Source organism: Lepidochelys kempii, chromosome 2, assembly GCF_965140265.1.
Source record: "Lepidochelys kempii isolate rLepKem1 chromosome 2, rLepKem1.hap2, whole genome shotgun sequence".
In the NCBI taxonomy this organism is placed as follows: Eukaryota; Metazoa; Chordata; order Testudines; family Cheloniidae; genus Lepidochelys; species Lepidochelys kempii.
In genome coordinates this window covers 247285998-247312104 of record NC_133257.1, presented here as the reverse complement: position 1 = coordinate 247312104, position 26107 = coordinate 247285998, and the positions used below count along the sequence as shown (strand labels likewise).

Here is a 26107-nt window from a genome sequence, read left to right as displayed (position 1 = left end):
GATCATTGTAATAATACAGAAATAGTCTTTTCATCCTTTGTAAAGGAGGTAAGTGTCAGATGGGAAAACTGAGGCACAGAGAGGTATATTGACTTGTCCAAGGTCTCCCAGCAAGTCAATGGCAGAGCTGGGAGTAGAACCCTGGTGTTCTAAGTCCCACTCTAGTGCTCTATCCACTAGGCCACCTTATCAAGCATTTGTCAGGAGAGACTCACAGTATGCTAGGGGTTTTTCCAGTAACCACTGGTCATTGTTGTCTATTCCTGATTCATTGACAGATGCTACATAATGTGGTGTTGAGTCGACAATCTTTTTGTAATTTAAAGAGCAGTGCTCAGTTTGGATGTTCTCTGGGTTATGTTTGACCAGTTTTAGAGTTTCACTTAATGTTTGAAGTTGGGAGGATTGGACATTGCAGTGTTTGTGTGTGCCATTTGAATAGCGTTTGAGTTTTTGTTGTGTATAGTGGATAAGTTAGTGCACTTACAAATGCTTTGAGACAAGGTGTTGTACAAATGTTGGATTATTCTTGCTAGTACTTGAGTGATCTTACTGAGAAGTATTACCCTTAGAGAGTCCTTGTTATGTGTTTTTTGTTAACTGTTTTTTTATTGGTTAAACAGTTATCCAATAGCTAAGTAAGGTACACACAAGAGGTTTATTGCTGTTAGGGATTAGTCTATTTTTAAAAATTAAATTTTAAGAGCATAATAGAAATTTAGCTACTGAGTGTTTTCAACACCCAGATACTGTTTATCCAGTACCTAACTGTAGTGGGGCGATGACTCCCCGGTGCGGCGCCTCCTCCTGGCCAGTGTCTCACCTGCCACTGGACCCTGGTGCCCTTTTCCTCAGGGTTCTGCCCCAGCAGTATCCCCACACTCTGGGTCTCCCCTCCCAGGGGATCTCCCAACCCTCTCAACCCACCTTGTCTCAGTGGCTACTGCCAGTCATCACCTAACCCCTGCTCACTGTGGCAGACTGCAGTGTAATGGCTACTCATGGTTGGCAAGGGGTTAGGACCAGCTGCCTCTGCCTATTCCCAGGCTCCCCCTCTGCAGCCCCAGTACCTTTCTGGGCCTTTACCAAGGCCTGCAGGTTTACCAGGCTGGAGCTCCCCAGCTCCCTTTGCCCTTCCCCAGCAGTGCTCTGGCTTTAGGTACCTTGTTCCCAGGCAGCTAGCCCTTTCCACTACAGGGCTAGGGTGAGACTCTTTACAGTTCCCGGACCTCAGCCCTCTTATAGGGCCAGCTGTGGCCTGATAGGGGTGTGGCCCCAGCTATGGCTACTTCCCCCAATCAGCCTAGCTGTTCCCAGCCACAGCCCTCTCCAGGGCTGCTTTAACCCCTTCAGGGCCGGAGAGGGGTGACCACCCCGCTACACTAACACAGTGAGGTCCTGGCCCATGAATGAGATGCCTAAGTTCTACCCGATAAGAATAATAGTTCCTCAAATACTCATAGTCTTTGTGTTCACCTGGGTTCCTCATTGCTTCTTGATGATCAGATAGCTGTAGCCATAAAAAAAAAAAAGCCCTTTTCCATTTGATTTACAAGAAGACTGTACCCTACTGTTAGATTTGCATTGTGATGCATGAATTTGAGACATCCAGAATTGTTTGGAGGGAGGTAGTTTGTATCTTTCTAAGGAATTAAAATCTGTTGAAATAACATGGAGGCCACTTACATACCTTACTGTAATATCAGGCAGCGATTCACTGAAGAAAAGTTGTTCCTTCAAAAGTCTTGCATAAAGTTATCAGGTCACTGTGAAAATATCATTAATATGAACTAGTGTGCTGTTGGATAGCCAGTGTTGTACCTAGAGAGGTGAGCTTTATTTCTGTGTGTTAAATTGAAGCAATAAAGATGTGCTATGAATTTGTCTACTGGGTAGATTTAGAGACTTGTCCACCTTCAATATATCAAAATTTTACATTTTCTAGGTCTAGCTGTTGTCAGAGGCTAGACACTGCACTGTGAGACCATATTTTTTAAAAAAGTCTTCAACACTTCCGTATTACTATTCCAGGTGAAAAATAATCCCTTGAGAGAGAATAAATTCATACATTTAAAAGGATGGTGTCACTTTGCTTTACAGTGGGAGGCACTGAGTCGATATCATGTGAGGTAGAGCATTAGATGGAGTCTCAAGAGACCTGCTTTCAGTTCCTAGCGCAGTCATAGACTTGCTGTGTGTGACCTTGGGCAAATAATTTCATCTACCATTTGTGTCAGTTCTCCATCTGTGAAATAGAGATAATAATTCCCTACCTTCCATATAATTATCTAGCACTTGGATACTATGAAGATGGGATCCACATAATTGTTGTTGGATAACAGATTTCAGATAGGCTAATGAAAGATGGAGCCCTGAGATGGATCTGGGGCAGTATTTACTGCCTCTTCAGAACATGGGAATGAGGGCTGGGCTTTTCACCAGTACATTGCTCTTGAACTTCACTAGTGGGTTCTCTTACTGTCTTTCACATTGGCCCTTGTCTAGTTGGCTGAGTCCTCTGGCTAGTAGCTGCCTAGTTAACTTTTCCAGCCATGGCATTTAACAGAGTAATGTGTCAGCTGGCCAAATGGGAAGTTCAGTTACCATCCCTGGAGAGGTTCCTTTCTCCTTTCTGACCCTTCTAAAAGTAACAGAATACTGAAAAAACGTAGTAGTTTGATATAGCAAGTAAATATGTTGTCACAATAGCTACTGAGGGCTTACACTTTCACTGTCTGGTTTTTAAAGAAAACTGCAATGTTAGTTATGCCATAATTAAATGAATGTATTGTGTATGTAATGTTGAAATTGATAGTGCCTGTGTTGCAGTCTATAATTTTGTTTTCTAAATGATAATATGCTACAATGTATGTTGAAACTAAATTAGCCTTGTAATAAGTGTCAGATTAAATATTTGATCATCCTTACAATGATTATCCTTCACTTTAGCATTGCTACTATATCTAATATGGTATAATGTTTAAATGTGTATTGATTTAGAAGAAACAACTATTCTTTTATCTTAAAAAGCCAGTTGGCCTGACTTTCAAATCTGCTGAACGCTTGGAACTCCCACTGAATTCATGAGGGAGTTGCGAGTTGTCAATGTACCCGAAAATAAAGTGTTCACAGAGTACCTCAAAATGGAACCGTTGTGTTCCTACTAATTTCTGGAGCTATATGGACACTGAGAACATAACTGCATAAGCTAGGAATTCAATTAAAAATTTTTGTTAATTTCAAAATCAGTCACATACAATGAAAGGCTTGCCAAAAAATAATTAATCACTCTTATTTTCAAACATGACCTGTGGGAAAACAATGACTTAAAAGTGTTTGAAATCAACCTGTTTAATCGGACTTCATTTTCGCGATTATCCTCCTGTTCAACAATAAGAAACTTTCAGATCTACTTCATTATGTACTGCACACTAAAATAGGTAGTTGTTATTCTGAAACTTAATGTTTGATAGGGAGATATTCAAAAGTACGTAAGGGATTTAGGAGCAAAAGGTAATGGGACAACTACATTCCTTATTTGCTTTTGAAAATCTCCCTCTAAAGTATTCAATATCAATATAGATAGAATTTAACAAAATTGAGCAGGGAATGAGGAAAATGAACTTCGTTCTGAGGTAAGAGATCTTGCTGCAAACTCTTCATTCTCCCTGAGCACCTCCATGTTTTTTCCCAACTCTTTTTTGTTTTTTTGAAAGAACAAAAAAGGAGCTGCAGTGATTTAGTCATTCCATCGGCACTCTGACACTGCCTAAAACGGATTTCCTCTCTGGCTTGCAGCAACAAGCTTGCCCCTTGCATTCTTTCCTTGCATTACACAACTTGTTCAACTCCTGAACAGCGAACAACAGGGAAGAAACATGCAAGCAGAGTAGGTTGATTGTTGCAGTAAGTGCCTTTCTGAAAAGAATGGAAGTCTAATACTAGTTTGCACCTTAATTTGAATTAGTGACTGCTGCTTCATCATCATAGTCCAATAAAGCACAACAATAATATGTTACACAAATCTATTCCAACTCTAACAAAATACTATAATTGAGTCAATATATGGTAACTTTTATCACAGAACGGTAGGTGATAGGGCTTTACTTTCTCACATTTTAAAATGTTTATTAGTTGTATCAAAAAAGGATAATTGAAATATATGAATAATATGGCATTGTAAGAATAGGTGATTATTCACAACTAGGCTATTCTCCAGAGTACATCGTTTGTCCCTGCTTGTGCTGATTGGTAGCAAATGAGTTGGACACACATCTTTATTAAGTCAAGGCTTTGAGAAATCACTGTGGGAGAAAATACTATCCAGGCATTTATTGTAACACTTGAGCTGTCTGAAGCTTCTTGGCAGAATGAGTATAGATATTCATTGTGCTGATTCTATAGTACATCTGTATCAGCATTCTAAAATGCAGCTAGAATGCTGTTTAACAATATTGCAGTATTAGATCCTGCTGCTGTACAGATTGTTTGTTTATTCCTGATCAGCTGTCCCCCTTTTACACTAAGAATTAGCTTTGAGAAGTTCCGTTTGGTTTGGAACCAGGGTTCAGGAGGCAAGTGGATCATTGACCCATGCTGGCTCTTCAGCCAGGTAGCTCTGTCAGCAGAGGAGAGATGGGTATGGCTCTTTACAGAAACCATTGATACCACTTCCTGAATCAGCAGGAAGAAAAGCCAATATACTTGACTAATCAGACTAACTATATAACATGACAATTTTAAGTCTTTCTCCATGTTTGGGTCAAATATGGTGCTTAGTATTGACGTGCGGTTATTTTTTTAAGTCTGGCATGTTTTAGTTGCTAAAGATGTGAAAGACTTCCGTTTATGTGCTGTTTACTAATCAATATTTAATATGGTTTTCATAGGATATGTAACATGACACTGATACTCTGGACAGGTAACTTTAACTGTTTGAAAGCATTATCTAATAAGGGGCATCCAGGTAACTGCCAGTAATGAGCACCTTTATTGTTTTATGCTGTAGGATCATATTGCCAAAGACATTTTTTGTAAAGCCTACATCATAGAAAATGTAGCTTATATTGTGATCACATGTTTACCTTTTTGACTAAAAAATCATTTTTACAATTTTGAAAATGTTTTCATATGGATATTTAAAGGGATATTGTCAACTTGACAGTTTGAATTAGCTAATTGTTTAAACAAATCTAAAACCAACATATACTATTTAAATTTAAAAAATAATCTTTAATTATCGGGGTTTTTGTTTTTTTTTTGCTCCTTTACTAAAGGTTTTTATGGTGGGCACAAGAGCAACAACTCTGAATGTACTTAAGCTGGTCCCTTCTATTTCCCCTCCCTCCTTCCCTCCCTCTCTATGCACATGCTTGCCTGCTGCCTATTCAATGTCAGCTTTGCTGCTGCTGTACTAGTAAACACTTCCATGCAAGTGCTGGGGAAGAGTGTGCATGTGAACTGTCTCCAGAGTAGTGCATGAGTCTTGTGGTTGTGCTGATGCATGAGAAAGAGAGTGTGCAACTGATCATCAGTGAAAGTGTTAGAATGCTATCATGTGGACAAAATAAGCTGAAATAATAGAGAAATGATGTTTTCCTCTAATCTTTCAGTTATTGTAATATTAGGTGTAACAGTAGGTATACATTTTTCAGAGAGAAATAATTTTTTTCTCCCAGTTGACTGTATCAAGTTATTAGTCTGTTTTTTTTCCAATGTAAAATGTATGGGTATGCAGTTGCCAGAACTAGTGGGGGAAAGAAGTCTAGAAAGGACTGTTGTAAAGTCTGTAAAGACCTACCAAAATGAAATACCTTTAATAAGCCAAGGCAGTGCACATTGAAGGGAGTAGTGTAACCTCAATGCAACTATCTAGACATCCTTGTTGATCAAGGACAATGACTCGAAGTGAAACATTTCAAACTGATGAAAATAAATTGTTGGGTCTATCTTAGAGTTGTTTGCTATATCAATCCTATTTTTATAAGTAACTAAGTTTTCTTTTATGTGATAAATAAAAAAACTTTGGGTGAAATGAGAAACATCCTACACAAAAGTACAGTTCTCTCCCTCGTCCTTGCATCCCAATGATTTTGTGAACCTGGTTGTGACTAGTTCCTTCTAATAAACCACAGATAAAAGAGAGTAAGGGGGCAATGCGAAGTACCCAGTGAGACTTAGTGGAAGCATTTTAGTGAAGCCAAGATACTGTTGTAGCCTGGGTTTTATTTTAGATTCATTGTGGGTTTGGTACTGGAAGTTTAGTGGGACTCCTAGAACAGATGATACATCAAGGGGCCCAAAACCTTTAAAAATAATCTTTGTATTTTAAGTAAAGAGAGAGAGAGAGAGAGAGAGAATGTGTGTGTGAGAGAGAGAGCGAGAGCAAGCATTCAAGCCTTAACTAACGGTTGGAGTCCATCAGATTTTTTTTAACTGCAGACTCTTTTTTTTTACACTGATTTTTATATATATAAATATAAATAAAAATCAAAGCAATTTGAAGGACATTGTCTTCTTAGTCCATAATACTTTTCAGTAAGTTACTTTTGTCATTGGCTGAATATTTGATAATGCAGGATTTAAAAATGCTGAAAACCAAATGAGTTAACATGTAATCTTGTAAAGAGTGTGATGGTGCTCATTCCTAGCTTGCTCAAGCTTCAGTATTTTGGCAGATCTTAAACTGGAGATGGCCATGGATCTGATGTAATTTTTCTTCTGATTAACTTCTTTAGGAAACTTAATTAATAACTCAACCTTAATAGCTGTGCCAACTCTGCTCTCCTTTTGCTCTGCAGACTACTGCAGCTATTCTTTGGGTTGTGATTACTTTTTCAGAAATCATTAAGGCTGGAGAATGAATATTTTTTCCCGTTATCTCAATGTTACATTATCAACAAAGTTTTAAATCAGTGAGAACTTAAGTTATTTGAATTGCTTTATAGTAAAACTGAGATTGTCAAAAATTTAGTTTAATTTTGAAAAAAATCCAGGAATTATAACAGTTGTTTTAAAACTGGTTTCAGTATCAGTTTCAAAACATTTAATTTTGAGCAAAGTATATATTCCAATAGTTTATGCAATAAATAATTTGATTTTCTTAAATTGAGAAACACAGTGGGTCATGCATAGTAAATTTAGTTGAAGAGATACTGTCAGGTATATAACTTGGCTTTTGTTTAAACAGCCTTATGAAACTTAATATTTATAGAAATGTTTTGACTAATTAAAAATTAAATGAAATTGACTATAAACAAACGTGAAACTGACAAGGCTAGTCTCTCTCTACAAGCTGAGTGAATGTTGAAAAACTAGATTTTCAAATTTTTCAACCTTACTTTAAATTACTATCATTAGAGGTAAAAAGCAAGCACACTTATGGAATTGTGTAGACGAACAAATGTGGTTTTATATATTTTGCAACCTGACAGTGTCCCTCAATTATCAAGTCCCTGTACTTCCATTTTCCAGCTGGGTTTTAACTTTGCATGTGTTTCAGTGAAATACAATATGAATATTGGTTGTTTCCTGGAAGCATTTTGGAGCTATCTCTAGATTTTAATTTGGAAAGTGGTTAGTTATCACAAGATAGTGAAATTATTTTTTTCATTTTGTTGAGGGTTAGTAACCAATGAAAAAGTGCAGTGTAATGTGATTCCATTCTCTACTTCTGATTATTCAGATGCATATATTTAAACTCTTAAAAATTAGTTACTTAAATTACAGCTGTAATTTTAATAGAAATCAGTCCCTCCTGGAAGGGCTTAATGAAATCTAAAACAAAACTAGAATTCAATAGACCTAAATGTTTCCATTCCAAGAAATACTTCTTACCGTGGCCTGTTACTTAGAGCAAATTGTAATGCTTATACTTGTCCTTAGTTTATCATAGGCGCCTCAGTGAAGTTATTTCCTTGAAGTAATGCCCACAGAAAGTGGAAGTTGTGCAACTGCTCGGCAAGCAAAGCAGAAGCGCAAATCGCACAGTCTTTCTATACGAAGAACCAACAGTTCTGAGCAAGAAAGGACGGGATTGCAAAGAGAGATGTTGGAAGGGCAGGTAAACGAACAGATTGATATTCAAGAACTAATTTCTTAAAACTCTTTACAAATAAATAATGGAACTGTCTTATTTCTTTGTGTACAGAAAAATAAATACAGACTTAAGTCATGAAGAATATCTAGTTAAACTGGAACTTTAAGTGGACAAATGTTAATGGGAAAACTTTACAAATTATGCTGTAATACCCTTCCATAAAATAAATGCCCCTAAGAACATAGCCTAGCCACATATAGTGGGTAGCTGGTTTTAACAATCAAGCCGTGTTAAAAACAGTCTGTACAAATCAGCTCAAGTATAAATGAGATCATTGTGCACGTCCTTTAGGGCAGAGAAAGACAAATCCAAGAATCTTGTGTAACTTTCGTTTACCTGCCCAGAGCTCTGGTAACAGATACAAACTTGACTCCATTTTAACCTGAAGTGATTTTGAATGCTTTAGTAACTCTTCCAATACAAATGTAGAATTTGTAAGGAAATGGGGTGGGAAGAACATAATGCAATTAAGTTCCAAACAGCCATTAACTTCATATACTGGGCAATATGGACTTGGCAAAGAATATCAGATTTCTAACTGGATTGTCCAGGAGAGATGACTTTGAAGTATTAAGAACAAAATATCAGAAAAAGAAGTCATGAACTTCTTTGTAGTCACAAATCTTCAAAGGAAAAATAGGTCTAACTGTGCAAGGCTCTCTGAAAAGTTACCCTTTCTGTGGAGACAAAGGTATATTGCTTCATTTTGCTAGACAGAAGCAAAAATCCTTGTAATCAATCCCTTAATGTTACTCATTTAGAGTTGGTAACTAGCTTTTTCTAAGTTTTGGATTAGTTGGTAACTTACTTCTAAAGAAACCTTCACTGTGTTTAAAGTTAAACCTTACAGTTAGTCTGTATTTTTTCAGCTCATTATATAAAACATCCATTTTTGTCTCATATTTTCAGAAGTACTGAGTAGGTAATGTCCTTTCTGAGACTATCTTCTTACCTTCCTTCCTGACTTAAACAAGCAGTGGTAAGGGACAGCTGAGATACTGGCCGAGCAGAAAGGTTATTTTGGATTACTACAGACATTGGTCTAAAAGCAACCAGGACAACAAGGGCAAAGCTTGAGAGGTTAAGAGCTGCTGACATTTTGTATTTTTATATGGTAAATATTAAATTAAAGATGGGAAGTTTTGTTTAATATCAAAGAATACAGTTAGCAGGCTGTTAAGCTAAGGGTATACCTGCCCAACAATGTAAGCCTAGGGTTAGTGGGACTTGAGTTAGCTGACCTGTGTCAGGGAACCCTGGGCTTGAGCGTCTACATTACATTTTAACCCTAGGTTAAGTACCTTGACTAGGGCTCTTTCTTTAGTTGTAGGCTCCTGGTAAATTTGCTAAATTCTGCTGACAAGCACATTTGTATGACACTGTCTAATGGCTGGTCTACATACAAACTTTTAATTAAATCTGTTTTATAAAACAGATTATTTCAGATCAAGTCTGTGTGTGGACACTTTTATTTCACAGTAAAAGTGATTCAAGTTATTTTTAGCTAACTTGCACTAAAGGTAACTAAATTGATTTAAATTCACATCTTTTGTTTCAGTATAAGTTTGTTTGTAGATCACACTTGATTAATTTGTCTCCCTTCTTTAACAGTTGTTCTTGTCCATCCGCAGTCCTGTCTTGTCATGGACTGTGCTGGGACATTAAATTCTGACGTTTTTTGTTTGTACAAAAAACGAAGTAGTTTTTGAGACTAGAGGTTGATTAAAGTTGGCATGTATATTGAGTCATCAAGTCAATCCCCTTGGTATCCCGATTAGATGAAATTTTATTATTTTATGAAAATATATGGTAATTTGTTCCATTGCTGAAATTTAGTCATCATCCCCCGTCTACCCCCAGCCCCAAAAAGGTTTTTTTTTTTTTCCCCCCCCCAACCTAGATTTTTCCGTTCTATAGTGATTTCTCCAGTATTACTTGCTCTGTCCTCAGTGACTGCTGACTCTAGGTACTTCACTTCCTGGTTGCGTACACTTCCCCACCAAGTGAAGTAAGCTGTTGTTGCCTCTTGGGGAGCCTTTTATCCTCAGCCTTTCATCTGAGTGCTTAGGCTTTCTCCGAAACAGCCTTTGAAGCAGCTGACAGTGCAGCCTGTTGGTAGTTCCCTTTTCCCTGCTAGTAGGTAGCATTATTTTATTGTCATCTTCACACAGAAGCTGGGACTACACCTACTTGCTTTTGTTGCCTGGCTCTGTTTTCCTTTTACCTGATACAGTCTGCACAATCAAAAACAACGAGGAGTCCTTGTGGCACCTTAGAGGCTAACAAATTTATTTGGGCAAAAGTTTTCATGGGCTAAAACCCACTTCATCAGATGCATGGAGTGAAAATACAGTAGGCAAGTATAAATACGCAGCATGTGAAAAGATGGGAGTTGCCTTACTAACTGGTGGGGAGGGGTCTTTTCATGTGCTGTGTGTTTATACCTGTCTACTGTATTTTGCACTCCATGCATCTGATGAACTGGGTTTTAGCTCACGAAAGCTTATGCTCAAATAATTTTGTTAGTCTCTAAGGTGCCACAAGGACACCTCATTGTTTTTGCTGATACAGAGTAACATGGCTACCACTTTGAAACCAGACTGCACAGTGTGCTCTTTGTAGCTTCTTAAAATAGGAAATAGGGGCAGAGGTTTGAAATTTAAATGATTACAAATTTGGATTTTGCCTCTTCGCTTTTCTTTTTATAATGTTTTGTGATGAATCCCGTTCTGAGGTTTGCAAATTGAAGCATGAGTCTGGAAGTTAGTTAATGTTTTCAATGTAATTGTGGCTACATTGCATGTATTGCATACTTTAACCTAAACTTATTCAGGTGTGCACAGGATAACTCCTGTAGGTGAAAAGGAGTACTTGTGGCACCTTAGAGACTAACCAATTTATTAGAGCATAAGCTTTCGTGAGCTAACACGGCTGTTACTCTGAATCCTGTAGGTGAGTTCATGTTAGATTATTTTCAGTTTTCAGCCTTAATATTGCATTAACATAGGTTTATGTGGATTTAAGAGATGCTGTCACTTGGTGGTCTTTATCCTATTTATAACATGTCTTGCTAGTTCCCATTTTCCAGAGACATCACCATTTGGAGTGTCTGATAAATGTATCTTTGGAGAAACTTAAGTTTACTTACCTTTTACTGGCTATTGGAACACCTGGTCAGGCAGATGATTGTGGTTTAAGGGCTCAGAGTTTTGAGCTATGGAAATTATTTCTCATATGCTTAAAGCACTCAGAAGTATTACTAAATTTGCTGCTTTATATCTTGAGTGTAATAATTCTCACTTTAGTGAAAACTACTCTAAAATAAAACCTACAACTGGCAAACTGAAAATATAACACACACAATTAATAGCTCACCTTCAGTTATTGTGTAATATCAACAACAGAAGAAAGGAAAGAGAAATGTCTCATCCGTAGTGCAAGGATATTTTAACAGAGACATAAATACACAATTTTGCCCCAAATAGGCAATTCATTGAGTCTAGGTAACTCATAGTGATTTGCATAATCACTGTGTATAGCTGTTTTTCACTCTGTTCTGGCTATTTATAATCCTCCTTCTCTAGTACACTTTTGTATTTAGCAATTCTAAGTAGTTTGTCTTCAACAGACAGTTGTTTCAGCTTCAGTCTATCTAAAGAGATTCCAGCATGTATGAGAGAATGTCCTGTAAAGCTGATGAAACAAAAAATGTCCTGTAAAACTGATGAAAGTGAAATGATATCTTTTAAAGAAGCTAAATCGTTTTGATTCATTACCTACTTTCTTCTGGTTTACTCACCTTCTTTCAGCAAAGCAGCTAAAGGCCTTGGTAGCAGAACTATTTGTATTATGAACAGCACAGAGAAATCCCACTGCTCAGAGTGTGAGAAAATTGCTTGTCCCAAAGACATCACTATCTAAATACATAAGACATAGAGTGGGAGAAAAGTACTAGATATCCCCATATTGCAAATGGGCCGATGAAACAACAAGAGATTTGTCTAAGGTCAATACAGGAGTTCTGTGGCAGAGCTTAGAATTGAACCTAGATCATTTAAGTCCTTGTCCAGTGCTTTTACCACAAGAACACCCTTCCTCTCTTGAATAACTGTCACATTTGTGTATACAGAGAAGTATCCCAGCTCATCTGTTTGAATTCAGTTCTGAATACTGCGTAAAGAAATGTGTTGCATTTACTATGGAGAGAAGAGTCTTGATGAGGAGGGAGGAAAGGAGATGTATTAGAAATAATGAGATGAAAGGAGAGAGGAGATGGATGATGGGTGGCCAGGATAGCTAACTGTTCAAAGTGAATGTTTTTTGAAGTTTGGCAACCCGTTTTGTTTTGTATGTATATAATTTGATACTTTGTTTATTACAATTGGAGAGTGCTTCCTGTTTTAGGTAATAACCACATCTCAAGCAAATAAACTCTTCAACTTTTTTTATTCATTTTTTGTACTTCCAAGGCATGACTGCTTCATAAACTGGAAACACCTTAAGCTATAACATAATACACACACTTTTAATTTATAAAACCATTTACATAGGAAAAAACAAGCAGCATCTTGGTATAAATTGCTCTCTAGCAGAAAATAAGAAATTCATTTAACCCAGCAGGTTTGATATTTCTCCTTTACAGGGAAAACAGTGTGAAAATGAAGCCTTTATTATGTGTAAAATACAGCCCAAGAGTTTTCTTGCTTGTGTTTCACATTACAAATACCAGTTTTCCTCTGTACTGGAGAATGGGAGAACTGTTGAGATTGAGTTAAGAGATTGAAATTGGTGCTATAGTTTCCCTTTTACAAGGGGAGGTTTAGTCAAATTGTTTATACCTTTGAGTTGTTTGTTGAAACCTGTTTAACTGAAGATGCCAGATTACTAGGTGAAAAAACTCTTTCTGAAAGAGTAAACATCTCCTCTCCTTTAAGTTAGGTCTGGGAAGCTACACTTAGGTTTCAGTGCCACTCACACTTGTGTTTTTTGCTGAAAGTTGGGAGAATAATTTTCTTATGGTGGTTAACCTGGGTAGGTTTTGGGGAAAGTTGGTGAGTTTTTCCCCTTTTTTAAAATAGGTATTTGAATGAAGAGAATTTAGACGGCATTAAGGTAGCATAAGATACAAAAGGAACAGTGGGACAGGAGACTTGAACAGAGTGAAGGTAATGCGGAGGAGTAGGAAGAAATGAACAGAGAGGTAGGCAGTGGATAGCTGTGCAAAATCTTGAAGCTGAGAATGAGGAAATTTTGATGTAGACACTGAAAGAAGACCAGTGAAAGACTTGAGAGGGAGTGGTGTTAGTTGTGGAAAAGAAGATTTTAGCTATGGCATTTTTCATGAACTTGAGCAGAGCAAGAAGGGGCTGTACTGGTCAGTAGGAAGCAAGAATTTTAGCCATGGAGGTGTGAATGACTGAGATTTTGAGATGTCAGGAAATCAGATGTGACTTGCTTACAGCCTATATATATAGGGAGAGACCGGAATAGAATCACAAGTTGAAAACTTGGGTAATTAGGAGGATGGTGATATCAAAGGCTATAGATGAGAGGAAAATGGAGTCTGGTTTTCAGCTACACTATATTTGGGCTGGTGCAGAAACATTACATGCAGGGACGTTGGCTCCACTTCTGTTCGTTCTTTCAGTTCAACTTGAAAGTTTATCTTGGACAAAGAAAATAAACTCCTTTCTCTTCAATTTAATTTCCAGTTATCATAATGTTGCATTATTTGGAGTGCCAACACTGCTGGAGAATGTTTTGTTAAAAGCAAACTTTCCTTTGGAATTTAAATAAAAAAAAAAATCTCATGCAGCCGGGAGGGTGTGAGTTGACAGCAGTTGAACTTGTGATTCCAAGAAGTCTTGGGGTTTCAGGCTTTTAATTATTACAGCTAAAATTACTTGAAGAATTAATGTTTTTACTTTTGCCCATGTATCTGCTGACTTGCTCTATTAAAAATGTAATAAGAAATTAAAATGTATGATGTTGTTTTATAACTTGCTAGGTATTGAATAGCTTTATTTAAACAAAATACCAGTTAAAAAATTCAGGTCACCACAGTAAAGTACCATATTTTGTCTTGCTCTTCAGCATCAGACTAAGTGAAAATATAAGCATGCTACAGTAGAAAAATAATTTAAATGCTCTGCTAACTAACTAATGTTCAGAAATGATTTTTTTATTAAAACAAATGTCTTTGGTGCTCAGCACCCCAACATTCATATTATATCATAACTGCAATATTTACAGAATTAACTGCCGATAGTTTAAGAAGTAAACTTAAAACTTGGTATCAGTGTTAACATTTTTTCCCCTCTAGGATACTAAACTTCCTTCATCTGTTCGGAATACACTTCTGGAGCTTTTTGGGCAAATAGAGCGAGAGTTTGAAAACCTTTATATTGAAAATTTGGAATGTGAGTATGGTTTTCTTATAATTTGAAAACAACTATAAGGAATTAGATTATAGTAGAATTCATTGTGGTCATAAAATACTCTGTATGCTAGATTATAGTAGGATTCATTGTGGTCATAAAATACTCTGTATGCTAGAAAGTAATGTACCCTTATTTAGGACTTTTCATTGTGAAGGATTTACAAACCGCCTAAAATCATATCCCTAAATTGGAGTCTGCCCCTTTTCTGAAAAAGTGCCTTGGGATCTTTTCCACAAGGAATTAGGACTCCTGTGGTGTCTTACCTGAAAGATAAAACTCTGACAGCATTGTGCTCCTAAGCACCATACTGGGGAATTGTTTCAGTATTGACTCAAAGGGAAGCCTTCTGTCTCCCATTATCAGCGCTACAGCTTCCTGCATGACACAGGTGTTCTTAGAGGTCTCCAATCAGGGTATTAATTGGATGTAACCCTGATTAGGTTGTGAGATCAGATGGGATTATAGTTCTAGTATGTCTACAGACCATTATTTTTTGTTAGTGTGGGCTACTTTAGTAAAGAGGATTCACAATACATATATTAGCATTATTCAATACCTGGGGTTTTCTGATTAGTTAGTATATATTAGTATATATTATACACACACAAAAATTAAAAGACCATTGTTGCAAAGTCAAGCACTCAAAAGTTGGGAAATGCCTAGGGTCTGGTTGAAAAAAAGTATGTGATCATGTAATTTAAGACTGTATCATAATGCATATACACAAGGGCTCAAATTAAGCTTGGACAGCAAACCTTAATTCTGATATTTCCTAACTTTTGAGTGTTCAACTCTGCAGCCTTAAAGTTCTTTGAACACTGTGTGTGTAATTTCTTGGTATTTTTAAAAAGCAAACAGGAAAAAAAAATCTGACATCTAGTAGACACCCACATCATTCATCAGCAGTGTTGGAACCTTCAGAGCCACCACACACACCTTTGTAATTAGGAGTAACTGATAGCAATAGTAGATTGCCATCCTCTGTGCGAATTAGCACTAGAGGGGAATATGGGACATTTTGCCAGTGGATTTTGCAGGTATTTGCTGACGACAGGGGAATGATGGGACCAGGCTGTCTTGGGTTCCATTCCAGTCTCTGGAGGGGACTGTGCTCTTCCATCTTTTCCCCCACAGTATGACCCTATCTGTCCCTGTTCCAGTTCTTTCTTTCCCACCCTGGCTCTGTGTCTCAGTTCCATTCTACTCATCTAGCTAGTCCCACTCTCCACTCAGGCTTCTAATCCCAGTCCGTCTCTTTGCCCAGTCATTCCCAGCTCTTTGTCTCCAGCCCCAGTGCCCAGCCAGTCGCGGTTTCCCCTCCCAGCTCTTCATCTGATCTCTGTCCCCGCCCTGGCCTACCATTACGTCCCATGCATGTTCCCCATCCCCTCTGGCTTCCCATGCCAAAGCTCCGTGTCTAATTTCAGTGTCCATCCCGCCCCCTCCACATACACATGCTCCTGCACCCATTGTCACGGTCTCCTTGCCCAGGCTCTCTCCCCAGTTACTCATTTGATTTGTCTCCTCTTCCACCTACTGGCTCCCAGTCCTCCTCTCCTTGTCCAGCTAGTCCCTCCTCCCTTTCCCCTTGGGCTCCTTGTGCCAGTTCTACTAAACCAACAGGTCTGCTTTGTCTCCCTCTACATTCAAATCAACCAGCTTCCTCCTCCATGCTGCCTGAGCCCAGCAGAGTGGTCATTGAGAGCACAGGGGAGAGAGTGTCCCTGATCTCAATTTAGGTGCGCAGACCTGGCACAGCCTCCAGCAACCCAGAGCTGTGGTTTCAGGGAAAGTCCTGCTCAGTTCTTGGCTGGAGACTGCCCATTGTGGATGGAATCTTCAGGGAATTTAGCTGCTCAAATCTAGGTTTCTATTGAGTATGTGCAAACTTGCTATTTTTTTTCAAATGCCTGTAATTTGGCCAGATGTTGATGGATTTTCACAGAAACAGCAAACTGTACATCCCTGGCACAAAGGCCACTCTGCCAAATTTCAAGTCTCTGCTCTAAAATACAGGGCTAAGAGCTTTTAGAAGAAAAAGTTCTCATAATTGAACTTGTGCAAAACATATTTTTCCCTGGCCTTGTTCTCTGAAGTGGCTGAACCATTTTGGCTGAAATTTTCTAATAAACTTTAGCCTGAGGCAGACACCAGGCATGGAAAACTTCAGCCAAGCAATTAAGTTTGGCAAAGGTATAAAACATTGAAAACTGTGTGTTTTATCATAGGAAGTATTGGGTAACCTTAGTTAGTGGTGCTATCAGCCCTGCTTATAAAAAATTGTATAGTACAAATGGTTAGTATGGGTGGTTTAGAGAAGTAATGGTAAAAGTAAATTGTGCAATACTGTATGTACACAGTATCGGAGGTGCTGTTGAGATTCTCATTCATGTTGTGAACATAGTTTTTTATGCTTACATGCAAAAACTACTTCTGTATTACAGTAAATGTTTATGGAACACTTGAATGAAACACATTAAATGTATAGTACAAACATTGAATTCTTCTTTTAAAAATAAGTTAATCTTAAGATACTTCTAGGAATAAAATGAGTTACTCCTGGGAGAACTCGGTGCCAAAAAATTAAAAATTCTGTGCACAATATTTTAAAATTCTGCATATTTTATTTGTCAAAATAACACAATACAATCACACCAGTTTCAATTATTTTTGGTCATTTATTTCAAAATACCTGTCAGCGAGTATGTCTGTAACTAAAGAGCCAACAAAGGGTCAGGGAATGTTTTTTGACAAATAGATTCCTTACTAGGCATATTAACACAGAACTCTTGAGTAATAATTCATTTTAAACTGTTATACAGAACAGTTTTTCCTGCACTCCACAGAAACAGAGCAAAGGCTGGGGGGAGTCGGGTAACAGAAGTGCTGAGGGAGAGAGAAGTAAATTGCTGGGAAGGAGCCTGGGTGTGAACTTGGAGTGTTTGGTATGTGTGGGAAAAGTATGGAACAGGTTTTTTGTGGGGGCTGGGAGGGATTGTTAGGGAGCTTCTGGCTGACTCCAGACTCTCCCATGTGTCCTTGCACCCCCTGTCCACATGTCTCTCCACCCACAGTCAGACACCCCATCTCCATGTGGCTCTGTGCCCCCACCCAGGCACTCCCCCGTCCCTATGTATCCCTGAACCACCTCCCCCGTCCCTATGTGGACCTGCACCTGCACTCCCATTCAGCCCCTGCCCCAGTCTGTCATCCCGCACTAGCCCTTATGAGCCTCTCTCTGACCCCCCCCCCCCCCCACCAGCACCCCCACGCTGTCTGTCTCTCCGTAGCCCCTGTCTCCTGACCTGTGAAGAAGTCTGTGCAGGCTCTTTCTCTTTCTTGGCAGGCTGGGAGCTGCTGTGTTCTAGTTCCACAGCGCCCTATGGTGGGCAAAAGGTGGAACTGCAGTAACTTTTTGGCAGAAGCTTTTTTTTGCGCAAAAAATTAAAAATATGCGTGGCTCATTAATTATGCGAATGCACAGTAGCGCATAGTTCCCCCAGGAGTAATGAGTGTTCTTGTTTAATCTTATTAGCTTCAATATGCTGTTGTCCTACAGTATCTTTTTGATTTTCAGCAATGCACTAGCTTCCAATCAATAGCATACAGAAGGAAAAACTCTGCTTTATAACTTAATAGAACCTGGAAATGACTTGCTAATTGTGGATGAAATAACTGCTATGAGGCTACAGACTTACGTTCACTTCCCAAATTTCCATTTTTTGAGTGGAGTTTTTGATGCATGAGTTCTACACACATTACAGGTATTGTCCTGTTAATGTTCGGTCACATCAGCTAGCAAACTGTAGTGAGAAGTGATAAGACTATTTGGCAAAGTTTCCTTGGAACCTGGGTCAAGGTTTATCTTTGGTTGGGAAATTCAGCATGACATTTTTTCTTTGTTTAGAACATGCAGACTGCTTTTATAAGAATATAATAAACTATTCTTGTGACTCATAACATAAAATAGGTGACTTAATACCACGAAATTCCTTAGAGTACAGTATTTTAATGATGTGCTTTTAATTGCTTATTTATATTCACTTTTTTTGCTACTGTTAGTACGTCGAGAGATCGATACACTTAATGAGCGCTTAGCAGTTGAAGGACAGACAATTGACGGAGCTGAACTGAGCAAAGGACAACTGAAAACAAAAGGTAAGATAAATATTAACAAATATTAGGTTTTCTGTAGCTTGCTTTTCCTACTTAGCTTAACAAAATTTACAATTTAGTTAAAGGGAATTGATACCATTGCACAAATAAGTTAACAAACTTACTACCCGAAATATTTTCCTTTGAACTTATTTGTCTCAACAGCCAGTCATAGTACCAGTCAGCTTTCACAGAAATTGAAGACCACTTACAAGGCATCTACCAGCAAGGTATGAGACAAACTAAACCTCTCCTTAACGTTCATGAGACTAACGTGGCTGTTTCTACGTGATAATGTATTGTATGTTAAGTGGTATAATTTCATTTGTAAATAAACATGCCTAGTAAATAGTATCTATCTTGGATTCAGCAATTATCCCTCACTTCAGAAGTGATATACTAAGCTTCTGGAAAATATGATTAAGAAAGCTAATAGAAATTGGAGTATGGGATTTTATGGTAGTGTAAACTACAAAAGAGTTATTTTCATGTTGAAAATACAAAATTAACTGTTAAGTTTTGACTAAGGACTTCTTTGAGAATGACCTCTAAAACTATCCTTAGAAGGCCTTGCAGCTGAATTGATTTAAACTGGTTGATTGTCTATGTAGTGTGGTTTTGAGCTTTGTCCTATCACAGGTTGTCTATTCTTGATCTTCAAGTTCCTAACCTCTCTATCATGCTCCTTTCCAATAGGCAGATAGGCACCCCTTCTTGCACTGTGTCTCTTCACAGTTGCCACAGTCTTACCGTTTATGTCCCCACGTTGACATTTCTCTCCATTTTTGGTCTTATTTTTCTGTATTCCTGTACTTTTTTTTATCTACCCATCTTTTTCTCCCTCCCATTCCCAAACCACTAGATGTCTACACACTGCTCTTTTTTGCTTGGCGTGACGGTCATTCATTGGTCGCTTCATGGGAAAGGGCAGTAGAGGTGTTTGCAATGAAAAATGGTGCCCGACCTTGTAGATTAAATACTTGAACTGTTCCCATGGTTAGCTCCATTATGTGCTGCTGTGGGAGTATAGAGGCATTGTGGGAGATTTTTACAGGAGCCATTTACTGCTCTACTTGGAAGTGTGGGAACATGGATACAGTATGGTGAAGCAGACCTAACCTTATGCACCTTTTTCGGGCCCCACTCTCTTCTCTGATCCCTTTTACGCCTTAGAATTAGTCTGACAATCTCAAAGGCCTGCCAACAAGCTGGGAAAACATTAGTATAAGAAAGTAAATGCTAAAAATTCATAGAATCATAGAATATCAGGGTTGGAAGGGACCCCAGAAGGTCATCTAGTCCAACCCCCTGCTCGAAGCAGGACCGATTCCCAGTTAAATCATCCCAGCCAGGGCTTTGTCAAGCCTGACCTTAAAAACCTCTAAGGAAGGAGATTCAACCACCTCCCTAGGTAACGCATTCCAGTGTTTCACCACCCTCTTAGTGAAAAAGTTTTTCCTAATATCCAATCTAAACCTCCCCCACTGCAACTTGAGACCATTACTCCTCGTTCTGTCATCTGCTACCATTGAGAACAGTCTAGAGCCATCCTCTTTGGAACCCCCTTTCAGGTAGTTGAAAGCAGCTATCAAATCCCCCCTCATTCTTCTCTTCTGCAGGCTAAACAATCCCAGCTCCCTCAGCCTCTCCTCATAACTCATGTGTTCCAGTCCCCTAATCATTTTTGTTGCCCTTCGCTGGACTCTCTCCAATTTATCCACATCCTTCTTGTAGTGTGGGGCCCAAAACTGGACACAGTACTCCAGATGAGGCCTCACCAATGTCGAATAGAGGGGAACGATCACGTCCCTCGATCTGCTCGCTATGCCCCTACTTATACATCCCAAAATGCCATTGGCCTTCTTGGCAACAAGGGCACACTCTTGACTCATATCCAGCTTCTCGTCCACTGTCACCCCTAGGTCCTTTTCCGCAGAACTGCTGCCTAGCCATTCGGTCCCTAGTCTGTAGCTGTGCATTGGGTTCTTCCGTCCTAAGTGCAGGACCCTGCACTTATCCTTATTGAACCTCATCAGATTTCTTTTGGCCCAATCCTCCAATTTGTCTAGGTCCTTCTGTATCCTATCCCTCCCCTCCAGCGTATCTACCACTCCTCCCAGTTTAGTATCATCCGCAAATTTGCTGAGAGTGCAATCCACACCATCCTCCAGATCATTTATGAAGATATTGAACAAAACCGGCCCCAGGACTGACCCTTGGGGCACTCCACTTGATACCGGCTGCCAACTAGACATGGAGCCATTGATCACTACCCGTTGAGCCCGACAATCTAGCCAGCTTTCTACCCACCTTATAGTGCATTCATCCAGCCCCTACTTCCTTAACTTGCTGACAAGAATACTGTGGGAGACCGTGTCAAAAGCTTTGCTAAAGTCAAGAAACAATACATCCACTGCTTTCCCTTCATCCACAGAACCAGTAATCTCATCATAAAAGGCGATTAGATTAGTCAGGCATGACCTTCCCTTGGTGAATCCATGCTGGCTGTTCCTGATCACTTTCCTCTCATGCAAGTGCTTCAGGATTGATTCTTTGAGGACCTGCTCCATGATTTTTCCGGGGACTGAGGTGAGGCTGACTGGCCTGTAGTTCCCAGGATCCTCCTTCTTCCCTTTTTTAAAGATTGGCACTACATTAGCCTTTTTCCAGTCATCCGGGACTTCCCCGGTTCGCCACGAGTTTTCAAAGATAACGGCCAATGGCTCTGCAATCACAGCCGCCAATTCCTTCAGCACTCTCGGATGCAACTCGTCCAGCCCCATGGACTTGTGCACGTCCAGCTTTTCTAAATAGTCCCTAACCACCTCTATCTCCACAGAGGGCTGGCCATCTCTTCCCCATTTTGTGATGCCCAGCACAGCAGTCTGGGAGCTGACCTTGTTAGTGAAAACAGAGGCAAAAAAAGCATTGAGTACATTAGCTTTTTCCACATCCTCTGTCACTAGGTTGCCTCCCTCAGTCAGTAAGGGGCCCACACATTCCTTGGCTTTCTTCTTGTTGCCAACATACCTGAAGAAACCCTTCTTGTTACTCTTGACATCTCTGGCTAGCTGCAGCTCCAGGTGCGATTTGGCCCTCCTGATATCATTCCTACATGCCCGAGCAATATTTTTATACTCTTCCCTGGTCATATGTCCAACCTTCCACTTCTTGTAAGCTTCTTTTTTATGTTTAAGATCCGCTAGGATTTCACCATTAAGCCAAGCTGGTCGCCTGCCATATTTACTATTCTTTCGACTCATCGGGATGGTTTGTCCCTGTAACCTCAACAGGGATTCCTTGAAATACAGCTAGCTCTCCTGGACTCCTTTCCCCTTCAAGTTAGTCCCCCAGGGGATCCTGGCCATCCGTTCCCTGAGGGAGTCGAAGTCTGCTTTCCAATTAAATTAACACAGTGCTAATTTTTTGGGTGATTCAAAGTTAATATTTTGTATATAATCTAGATAAATAAAAAGTAAGGAGATGCACTGGGCTGGCTTTAAAGTCTGTATTTAATGTGCATGGATTTCTTTAGACAAAATTCATATACGGGGAAACAAAAGGATAAGAATGAGGTATTTTTTTATTATTTATTCCAGTCTAACAAGTTTATTCCCTTACTCCCTGAAGACTTTTATAAAGTTCCTATTGTTGTGGACCAGTCTGCATGTACTAATGTGATGAGCATATACCCCCATTTTTTGTAATGCATAAGTTGCAAATTCATTAACGAGGCTAGTTAAAATATGGGCAACATAGGATTAATTGTACAGCTATTTTGTAGTCACAGAATAGTACTTTTCATTTCGATGAATATGCAGAAATTACTGTTTGTAAAGCAGGTGTTGAATACTTATCTTCTCTTAATTGCTTGCAATGTAGCACTCAAATTCTTTCCCAGGCAAAGCAGGTGGACCTCGCAACTTCTACGTGGGAAGCTGGGAAATATGGGGTGGAGACTCATGGGTAACTGCTTTGCTTCCCAGTGTGCCAATATGCATGTACAGCTAAGTAGTGGCGAATGGTGGAACATGCAGAATCTCATAATTTTTCATGGGTATCATATCTGTCAACTGTACCATGTCAGAAGACTTCGCACTCTTCATTGTTACTCATTTACTGCTCTTGCTTGTATATACAAAACAATGAATCAGAAGAGTAAAAAAGGCTGCACTGGAAGTAGCATCTCTTCCCACTGTGTTCTGCTGAGTTTAACCTCTGCAGTTTGTGGGAGTGTGCTCATTTTGAACAGTCACTTTTCTGAGTGGGAATGTAGTCACTCTTTGGCTTCTGTAAAACAAAGAAACTACAGTGCACTTAGAGACAGAAGTTCAGGAAAGATATACAGAATAATATCTGTAAAAAATAAAAAAAATTAAAGTTAAATAAAATTCTCTTGCACTCAAACTCCTTAGGGGAATCTGCCAAAGAGCTGTAGGATAGCAACTGCATGGCTAAGTCAGAGGGAATGGAGCCTCAATTTTCCACTTTAAGTGTCAGACTGCTGTATTGGGCTTGACTGATCAGGTTCTTCATTCTTCTTTCTACTGATGCTGTAGTGTAGTTAAGTGCCATTTTGACATCCGCCTTTCGAAATGGAAATAACTTGTAACTGGCTTGATATTAAGACGTCAATACAAGATCAAGAAGGTGAAAGTGAGCAGTTCTATGAAAGAAGACTTTATCTAAAGTATCTTAAATAGCAAGTGACAGGGCATATTTTTAATAGGTAAATCTTAAATTAATATCCACGTAAGGTATATCTGAAAGTTTTCTCTTGTGAAAAGGGTTTTTAATCGATTCAGTGGTATTTGAATAACTTTTTTGCTTCCTCTTTGCACCGTAGTTCATGGAGGTGGAAGTAGTAGTAAAATATTCCAGTAAATAAAATCACCTGTGTTTGAAGTGGGAGAAAGCAAAGGAAAACAGATTTCATTTGTTATCTCTCCTGTAAAGATATTTGTTTCAGAATTCTTATTCCTGAGTTTTAGCTCCCAAATGTGGCACAGTAAAAATTGCCCAGGCTTTAAAAGTTTATCACTAAGTCAGTAATAGTGGTCTTGGGTGCAAGTCAACTATCAGTGTTGGCCACACACCCAACTGAGGAGAGTCAGCTACTGTGTTTGAAAATTACAGTCAATTCTTAATTGGTGGTGGTGCGGTGCTGGGAAGGCTCCTTCCAGAAAACTAAGACAATCCTCAAAGAACTCCTGCATAGAAAAAATCATGGCTCAGAATCACAAACTTAGAATTCAAACATAAACACCACCTGAAACAAGCCCATCAAATCTGTGGGAAGTGGATCAGTGAATTTCTGCCAAATGGTTTTCAGAGAAGCAGTATTACAAGGTAAATAATTAGCTCTTCTCTATGGGCACCATTTTTTACATAATTCTTACTCTTGAAGAGTAAGTAATTTAAGGCTTTTTCTAACAGAAGAATATAGCAATGACTACTAAAAAGGGCTTTAAAAATGAAGGCAAATGCCAGATGCTCAAACTATGATGTGTCTAAGTACATGGCTTGACAAGCCTGCCTTGTTGAAGCTCTTTTCCAGAGAGACTTTAATGACAATGGGAAGAAAATGCATAAGAACTTAAACTGACAGAATCATTTTCAAAAACTGAAGATAAAATAACTTTGCCTAGGTTACTTTGTAATGGCATCTTCAAGGGGGCAGTGTGGGCTCAAGAGCCGAAAGGTGTGTATATATGTAACTTTGAAATAATGAACAGTTGAGAGGTATGTTAGTCCTTTTTCTGTAACTTCCTTCTACTATTCTGCTTTGCATACATGGCTCCATTTTGTTTTAAGGAGTATATTAAATCTGAAAGCTGCATTTTAAGATTGTCTTGAAGGTTTTTTGATTAATTCTGCAGTATGGTTAAACTACTAATCTCTACCTTGTTTTGTGAGGATTAACCTGTTTCCTTTTAAATGCATCCTTAAGTGATTGTTGCTTCTGTTGATTTGAAGCTGTTCTGTTTATTAACTATTAAATTTTGACTTTATAGAGAATTTCATCATTAGAAGACAACATGCAAAAAAAACCTTGGGAATATTTTAATTCTCAATATTCTTCCAGGCTTCTTCTGTTTTTATGAAGTCTCTTTCCTGGAACAATTTCACTTTGTTTTATCACATGATATTTGAATTCCATGTCTTTGTCTAGTTCAGTCATTACAGATTAATAGGACTTCATTCTTAGTAATAATATTTTTCCAGAGTAAAACCTATGATAGAGGAAATTCTTTGTAGCTGAAATGTAGAATTATTTAAGATCCTATTTGCTTTTAATTCCAGACATTTTAGGGTTTCAATTAACCAGTGTCTGACTACATAACTTAAAATATCTGTTCATAATTATAATTTTAAGAATTTTTTCAGGATATATTATTTACAGAATTTGTACCCAACTTTGGGGTGCCATCTTCCTCATAGTATACTTGTTAAATAAGCTCCAAAGTTTGTGAAAATGAAGGAGTAGTGCCTACATCATAAATGAGCGAAGCTTGTTTTTTATCCCCTTTATGTTGGGGGATTTTCTGTTTGTACATGCTTAGTTTCAGCATGTCTCTGTCATGCTCCGGCAAGGCAAATTTTATTTTTATCTTGCTTCCACTTCCCTTTGATCTGGAATTTATCCGATTCAGATACCCTAATATGGATGGGTCACCACTGTGTTCAGCGTTCCTGCACTAATATAATCATTTATTTTCCTGTAAGATGGGTATTTTTTCTCTTGGTTCTGTTATCTGCTTTCTTGTTCTGTTAATACTTATCTAAATACTAATTTTGATTTAATAAAATGTTCTTCTTAACAGCACTGAATCTAAGGGAATGTGACCAGCAAGTGGCTCAGATATAACTTGGTTAGCCTCTGATTTTTTGGCACTTTTGTGAAAGAATGCTTCATTATCATGCAAATTGAACTGCCTGCATATGCTTCCTGGTTAATTCTTATATACTGCAAAATGTTAAAGACTTAAAACTAATTGAATTGTTTTGCAATTTTGAAGAAAAGTGGCTTAACATTTTTGGAATTTTTTTTTTACGCATTTTTGGCAGCTCTACATGTTGTATGGAAAACAAATTTTCCCAGACTTATATTATACAATACAGTTCACATCAGACAGCAAAATATAAGCTACCCTCAGGCACATACCCATTTGTGGGGAGGGGAAGGGAAATTCTTATAACCAAGGACCTCCTACCAAACTGAATGGAAAGCGTAGACATTGGGCCAAATTCTGTTCTGTGGTATCTGTGCCATCTCATTTGTATTGCATTATTCTAACCCAGGACAAAATGTGTCCCATTGTCTTCATAAGAAAACATTGAGAGCATATGCATCAAAAGACTTATTTTCCTGCAGTTAAAGGTCAAGAAACTCTTGATAAATAATGAACTATGA

General features: G+C 38.5%; 1 protein-coding gene across 4 annotated transcripts in view; it reads left to right on the top strand.

Annotated features, from left to right (window-relative positions):
- Positions 1-26107, top strand: part of WDR37 (WD repeat domain 37) — a 66322-nt gene that overhangs the window by 3982 nt on the left and 36233 nt on the right. For 3 of the 4 annotated variants that reach the window (XM_073334473.1, XM_073334475.1, XM_073334476.1), the window contains exons 2-5: positions 7885-8062; positions 14421-14517; positions 18601-18696; positions 18859-18923. In XM_073334473.1, the coding sequence (XP_073190574.1) occupies positions 7925-8062; positions 14421-14517; positions 18601-18696; positions 18859-18923 (396 nt within the window). In that variant the 5' untranslated portion in view covers positions 7885-7924. Of the gene's footprint in view, positions 1-4889; positions 4922-7884; positions 8063-14420; positions 14518-18600; positions 18697-18858; positions 18924-26107 lie in introns of all 4 variants that reach the window. The other variant, XM_073334474.1, reaches the window with a different exon arrangement.